General features: G+C 32.3%; 1 protein-coding gene across 1 annotated transcript; it reads left to right on the forward strand.

Annotated features, from left to right (window-relative positions):
- The first annotated feature begins 3,400 nt into the window (after positions 1 to 3,400).
- On the forward strand, positions 3,401 to 4,351 carry LOC101962940 (olfactory receptor 4K2). Its single transcript, XM_005342743.2, has one exon. It carries the CDS (start codon positions 3,401 to 3,403, stop codon positions 4,349 to 4,351), a length of 951 nt encoding a protein of 316 aa, XP_005342800.1.
- Positions 4,352 to 8,094: the final 3,743 nt, after the last annotated feature.

Genomic DNA, 8,094 nt, shown 5'->3' on the forward strand with positions numbered 1-8,094 from the left:
TGAGCTGATGGTCATTTTTATTGTTTCTTCTACTTTTGGATTATTAAAGACAAAATTCATGAGTTTATTTTCTTTGGTTAAATGCCCAAGAGAGCTTTTACTGTGTTATATGGTGGTTGTATGTTTCACTTTATGTAAGTTGCTAAGTCAAATTTCAAAAATGACTGTTCCATTTTGATTTCTGCCAACAGTGCATGATTATTTGTTGCATTCTTGATACAAGTATTTTCTTCCCATCAGTGACATACTTTGTTCATTTATTTAACAGTATCTTTAAAAGAGCAGAAATTTTAACTTTTGATTCAGCACATTTTTAATTTTTTAATGCTTTATCTTTTAGAAACTTTTGCCTACCTTTAGGCAACAGGGATTTTTTCCTGTTTTATTCTAGGGCTTTTATGGCTTTATCTCTAATATTTAGATCTATATCCATCTGACATTGATTTTTATATAAGATTTGGGTGAAGACTGAGGGGTTTATTTTTATTTACAGTTATCTAATTATTCATATATTATTTGTTGAGAGGCCAGGTCTCACTGGCAGCTTTGCTAAAAATCTGACCATTTATGTATATTTTCTTCTGACCATTCTGTTCCATTTATCTACTTTTCTCTTGGGCAAATGCCAGGCTATATTGATGACTACTGCTTTATATTAAATGTTGAAGTAGACAGCAGAAGTCTAACAGATTTGTTCTTCTAACAAATTGCTTTGGTGATTTTAGGTCTTTTGTAATTTCTTGTAAACATTATTCAGAAAGATATAGTATTACATTTTTATCCATATCTGTATCTTTATCTATATCTTTATCTTTACTTCTATAAAGTGCCTGTAAGGAAATGAATGACATGAAGTTCACTGTGTAGAACAACAAGGAAGTAACTGAAATCTTAACAATATTTTTTCTTTCTTTCTTTTCTTTTCTTTTCTTTTTTTTTTTTTTTTTTTTGGAGACGAGGGTGGAGAGTGGTAAGGGGATTAAAATCAGGGGCACTCAACCACTGAGTCACATCCCCAGCCCTATTCTGTATTGTATTTAGAGACAGTTGCTTAGGACCAGGCTTCTGCTGAGGCTGGCTTTGAACTCGTGATTCTCATGTCTCAGCCTCCCGAGCCACTGGGATTACAGGTGTGCACCACTGTACCCCACTAATATTATATGTTTCTAATCACAAACTTACTCTCCCCCATCCCCAATTTCTCTGTGCATTGATTCTGTCTATCTTGGGATCTAGCAAGTGGAGGAGAACAATGCTAGAGCTTCACATAAACTCTGAAGATCTCTGCTTGGGTGTGGCATGTAATGCTTCTCTTCACATTGTGCTCAATAAAGTCCTATGTCCAGGGCCCTCTAAATAAAGTGGGAGCTATGCTCCTCCCACAGAGCAGGAGTATCCATGAAGGAATGGACTATAAACAAAAAGGTAGCCAGTTTTGATTTTAAAATATGCAATGTACCACATTGACAACAATGTGACAATAATTTGATTGGTACTAGTTTATAAGTAAAATTATTCATAATGGTAATAACTTATAATTCTCATTTTATTAGTCAAAATCTCATTTGTATTACTAATACCTTAGTCAAATTTAACTTCTATTTTATTTAATAATCCTCTGCCTTTAATTTCTTCTTTCTCAGAACTATCTAGATTACTCCTTACAAATTGTTATAACTGCCTAAGTTTTTATGGTGTCTGCCTCTTGTCTTTTATATCAAGTTATAGATTATAATGGTGTTATTGTTCTTCCCCTCCTCTAACTACCTGTCTTACTTCACTACAAATAAGTTGCACTACTTTTCTCCTCATGCATGTTTTTCTTCCACCAATCACAAGTTTAGGTTTCATTCTAGGCCATGTTCATGACAATTCTTCTGCAAGGACACTTATCTTGATTTGTTCAGCACTTTGTGAGTTTCAGTTAAAGTCCAGTTCACACATGATCCCTGAGAACTATTGGCATGTGAGATTTGTTTAACTGTACCCCAATTGTTTTATTTATGAATATTAAATATCTCCAAAGAATTAAGTTGCTTAAGCAGAGGTGAATGCTTTGGGAATTTATTCTTTATTGTGTATAGTACAGGGCTAGATAACCAAGGTCTCTACTTAAATTAGTCAGTTTGGTATTTACAACTGCCTTTTGAAATTTCCATTTCCTGGAATCTCTCAGGTCCAGGTGAAAAAAAATCATTGTAAATTCCCAAGAGGTTCTTGAAGTATCTTTCTATTGTGAAATCACTAATACCATCTTTGTTGTTTAATAAATCCCATTGCAAGATGATTTCTTGGTCAAATCCCAAGTCCCTTCAACATGCATTTTATCTACAGCTGCTACATGATGAGTGATTCTAATAGGTCACTTATTCATGCGTAAAAACACCAACTATGGTCTCTGTCAGAAGTCTACTTAACACTGAATAATCTGAAGTTCTGATGCTATAGACCTGGTAAGTAAAAGTGTTTTGTAAGTGAGACTAAATGCTTTACATTTCCAATTATGTCAACTAACTCCCATTCTGTGGAGCTGAGATCAATAAAATATTTTGCATGTGTTTGCACATACCACAATTCAAGCAGGGATGAGACAATAGAGATTGATGCTTAAGCTCTATCTCCTAAAAGTAATGTGATATATACTTTAGAAGATAAGGGTAAAGATTTAAGTAATGGAATTGCAAATATTTGTAGGAAGAACAGACTCATACTTTAGGAAAAAGAAATTGTGACAAAAAGAAGTTAAATGTCTTTTCTTTGGCTGTATGACTATATTGTAGTAAACTTGGTAGTCCATTTTCTTCCATGGGTTTGAGCAAAACTAATTTTCTTTGTGTTTCTCCTGATACCAAGCAAGAAACTTTTATCTGTAAATGTGTTAACAGTTCTCTAGAAATTTATCACTGTGTTGCTTAAGAGTTTCTACATATATTCTAACTTTTATATGTTTTTTTATCAAGGACATATTTATGAATGAATTATATATAATGAAACATTGTGTAATGTGTGTATCACTCTGTGTTTTAAATACATTGTCAGCATACAGTAGATGTTTACAAAATGTTAACTATTTTTATTAAGATTATGTGGATGAATAGATGGAAAAATACATGGAGAGATTTGTTCATAATGATATTTCCATTTGATTGCTATGTAGTACCAAAAAAGAGAATGCCATTTTCAATATATATGATTTAAGAGGTATTTTACTATATCTCTAATATTTTATAATTTTATTGTAAACCAATTTACCAAATGAGAGAGATGAAAAGAATAGTAAGGATAAGTTTTCATAGAGAAAAGATCTGTGAAAGTAGATGCTTAGAAATGAGGCTTTTGCTTCAATTAAATCACACTTTCTCTTATTTTTTAAATAGGCTTCTACCTATCTATCAAGACAATGGATGTGGTCAATAAGTCCACTGTGTCTGAATTTGTTTTGCTGGGGCTGTCTAATTCCTTGGCACTACAGATGTTTTTCTTTATGGCATTTTCATTGCTTTACATCGCAACAATGGTGGGTAACAGCCTTCTAGTCATTACAGTTATTGCTGACTCTCACCTGCACTCACCCATGTATTTCCTGCTTACCAATCTTTCCATCATCGATATGTCTCTTGCTTCCTTTGCCACCCCCAAGATGATTACAGACTACCTCACTGGCCACAAAACCATCTCATTTGATGGCTGTATTACCCAAATATTCTTCCTACATCTTTTCACTGGTACTGAGATTATTTTATTAATGGCTATGTCCTTTGACAGATATATTGCGATTTGTAAGCCCCTGCATTATGCTTCAATTGTTAGTCCCCAGGTATGTGTTGCCCTTGTGGTAGCTTCTTGGATTGTGGGAATCATGCATTCCATGAGCCAGGTCATATTTGCCCTCACGTTACCATTCTGTGGTCCCAATGAGGTGGACAGCTTTTTCTGTGACCTCCCAGTGGTATTCCAGCTGGCTTGTGTGGACACTTATGTTTTGGGCCTTTTCATGATCTCAACAAGTGGCATCATTGCTCTGTCCTGCTTTATTCTTTTATTTAATTCCTATGTCATTGTCCTGGTTACTATCAAGCAGCATTCTTCCAGAGGATCATCTAAGGCTCTTTCTACCTGTACAGCTCATTTCATTGTTGTCTTCATGTTCTTTGGGCCATGCATTTTTATCTATATGTGGCCACAAAACAGCTTTCTGATAGAGAAGGTCCTATCTGTGTTTTATACCATCTTTACTCCCATTATGAACCCAGTGATCTATTCTTTGAGGAATCAAGAAGTAAAGACAGCCCTGAAGAAACTGAAGAACAGATTTCTGAATTCCAACAAGGCAACTCCTTCCTGTCAGTAAATGCCCTTGTTTTTGTGACACATGGCACTGGTAACAATGCAGTGCTAGGCTCTTGTTTCTGCATTTCTTGGCACATTTGAAGTTGTCAAGAACATTTGAGATCAGAGCAATTTTAAAACTGTAATCCTATGTTTGTTCAAAATACATTTGAAAATTCAGAAAAGCACGTTAATGGAAATAATTAGGTCCAGGTAAAAAAAAGACTACAAAAATATTAAGAGTGACTTCTTTAGTCAAGACATTCCATATTAATAATCAATTCACTGGAAAAGAGAAACAAACATATGAAGGGGAAATAGAGATTTAAGGCAAAATAGAAGGTAATGAAAATTACGTAAAATTAGCAACTGAGTTACTAAGAGTTGCCCCTTAAGAATGACACATTAACAAGATTTCTGTAATCCTTAAAATTCTTAATTGCTGGAAATGAGTTTCTTCCTGAAAAGCAATAATTTCATATATATATATATACATATATATAAGAGAGAGAGAGAAACAGTGACTCAGGAATATATCTATAGCTATAGATATAAGTATTTATATAGAGACACATAATATATATCTATATTTATATATGATATATACTAAAGTGACTCAGGGATCTATATATCTATATATCACATTCAAACTAATTGTGATCTTTTTTCATTAAAGAAAACTTTGGATACATTTTATTATAGATACTGATGAGATGAAAATAAATATGACACAAGTGTAAAGTCTCCAGTAACCATATTTAGCTAATAAAAAATGTGGTATTTCCATGATACCTCCTTCTGATCCTGCAGAATGTATAGGGAAGTTAAAGAATTCTGCAAATCAGAAAACATTATGAAATGAGTTGCAAAACTGTATACTTTGTTTCATATAGGAACCATGGAAATAATATATTGGAAGTTAAAATTATAATGATATTTTAAAATATAATTTTTGATAATAATTCAATTTATGGATAATATGTTTTAATTTTAAAGTATTATATTGTTTACATTGTGGCCAAAGTATATTTTTGTTTTAATATTTGTATAAAATTAATTTATACTTAGTAAAACACTGTCAATGTAAAAAGTATGGTTTTGTATAAAATAGGTTTTGTTACTGTTTTAAATAATAGCTTTCAGGTACACAAAGTATCACTATCACCTGCTGACAGTTACTCGAATTGCAAGTATTGAAATACATGGTAAATACTGTGATTCTCCTTTATATTTTGTTCTGCAAATTATCTTATTTAAGTGATGGTAAATCCAATATTGTTTAGAAGTCATTTAATAAAATTTATTAAAAACAGTGTCAAATATATTATCCAACTTGTATTCATAAAAGGAAAGATATGTGGTTACCATAGTATTTGCTACATGTCAAGTTGTTTTTCTTTTCCTGTAATGATTGATTAAATGGAAATAACCAATATGTGATTATTATTGTATTAATTATAGTAATTACTATTTTGAGAGAAAAATTAAGAAAAGTAAGTTCCTAACTTATCATTTTAAGCCAAATTGTAAGTGGAATATGTTCTGCTTTCATTCGTGTGTTTTTTCATTAATGTATTAAACAAATAAGAAAACAAATTTAGTTTAAAAGTGCATGTTATTGTGCTTAAGACAGGCAATTTTGAAGTAACTGGACAAAAATATCTACAGTACTAACATGAGTATAAAACATATTTATACCAGCAAAATAATAACATCACTCCATTTGAAATGGGAATGTGAATGGATCAGTTTAGACTGTGTATGTAACTTACTTTTGTAGTTGTATGTACAAATACACTCATATGCTCTTATTTACATAGAACAGTTTAGCTGGTGTTTTAATAATATCCCTAATAATTCTTTCATATAACATACTAATTTGTCCAGGGAATTTTTTTAAAGTCTGTTTTCTACAATATAAAACTGCAGAATCTTTTGAAAGGATGCTATCAAGATTTGGTGCTTATGTGAGAATTCTACAACTCCAGATATTTACCAAAACCCTAAAAGGTGTAATTGATGAGCAGACAACTCTAGAAGGCAAATCAATAATGAGATTGAATAGCTGGATTGATAATATGACTCTAGCTGAGAATGAAAGCACTGCAGGCAGTCTATGGATGACTTCCATGTGTAAAAGGAATTACCTACCAACTTCCCTGGAGAATCAGCATGAGCAGTAGCATCAAAGATATTGCTGCATATTACATAAATGCACAGAATCATAAATAGGACCTATGGTGGACTATTTTATCACTAGTCTCCTCAACAAGCTACTGGTACTCCTTTACAAATGGTAAGCACTGTGACGTGGATATAGACTCCTTAAGCAATGGTAAGAACGGTACCATTTACTGCGGAAGTATCTAAAGTCAGAAATGATGCTTTGCAGAACATGCTAGATGAACAGAAACCATCCAACCTAAACATGTCAGGTCAAGAATAATTGTAAGTGCACAATTTCCAATAACACAATCAAGGGTGTGTGGTGATGTAGAGGACACATAAGAATATAAACAGGAAACCAGTAGGTAGAGGAAGAGAATCAGGGAAAGGAAGACAGGGAGGAAAAGGGGAGGCAATGAAAATTAAGTTGACAAAATTATGTTATGTGCAGATGTGAACACATCATGATGGATCCCAGTACTATGCATAATAGTTATATACCAAATGTTTTAAAAATAATATTATGTTGATAACCAACTTTATCTCCTTTTACATGTTTGCGGAGACATGAAACTTGGTGATTCTGAACTTTTTTTAAAAAAAATTGAAAAGCCAATTGTAAAAGTCTTATAAAAGTCTTATGAACAGAATAACGAAATGCAAGTGGAAAAAAATCTATTAGAAGTGAGGTATAGGTGAAAACCAATAACATATAAATTGTAATATATGAGGGAATTGGCTATATGTAGTGATAATAAAATTATGTTAATTTCTAAAAACATCTGAGGATAATTTTAGAAAACTATATAGTTCAATATGAGGTTATATGAAGCTTAAATTTTATACGTCTTTTTTTTTTCGAATGGGTTTCTCCAAGACCCTGGAATGGTTTTAACAATGTTCTATCAACAATTTGGATTTTCTTTATTTGAGGAGCTCTCATCAAATTGTGTAAGATTTATGTTCTCCAGAATCTGAATTCACCCTGATGCAGGTGAAAAAACTTTAGACTTTGTTGTCTTTTTTACCAGTGTTTTTACCAGTTGTATTGTTCATGGTATAAACTTAGGCAAGATTCTTTTCTTTTTTTGTTTGTTTTAAATTATTTTTTTAAAATTTATATGTGACAGTGGAATGCATTATAATTCTTATTACACATATAGAGTACAAAGTATATTCATACCAACTTATATCTTCATACATGTACTTTGTATAATAATGTCCATCACATTCCACTATCATTTATAAACCCATATCCCCTCCTTCCCTTCCAACCCCTCTGCACTATCTAGAGTTTGTCTATTCTTCCCATGCTCCTTCTCCCTACCCCACTATGAATCAGCCTCCTTATATCAGAAAAAACATTTGGCATTTGGGTTTTTGGGATTGGCTAATTTCACTTAGCATTAATCTTCTTTAACTCAATTCATTTACCTGCAAATGCCATGATTTTATTCTCTTTTATTGCAGAGTAATATTCCATTGTGTATATATGCCACATTTTTTTATCCATTCATCTATTGAAGGGCATCTAGGTTAGTTCCACAGTTTATCTATTCTGAATTGTTTCTACATCTGTACAAGGCAATTATAATGGTA

This window comes from Ictidomys tridecemlineatus, chromosome 5, assembly GCF_052094955.1.
Source record: "Ictidomys tridecemlineatus isolate mIctTri1 chromosome 5, mIctTri1.hap1, whole genome shotgun sequence".
Classification (NCBI taxonomy): domain Eukaryota; kingdom Metazoa; phylum Chordata; class Mammalia; order Rodentia; family Sciuridae; genus Ictidomys; species Ictidomys tridecemlineatus.

Bases quoted from the DNA above. Each gene is read 5' to 3' on its own strand.
- LOC101962940 (XM_005342743.2), top strand. From the start codon at position 3,401: ATGGATGTGGTCAATAAGTCCACTGTGTCTGAATTTGTTTTGCTGGGG.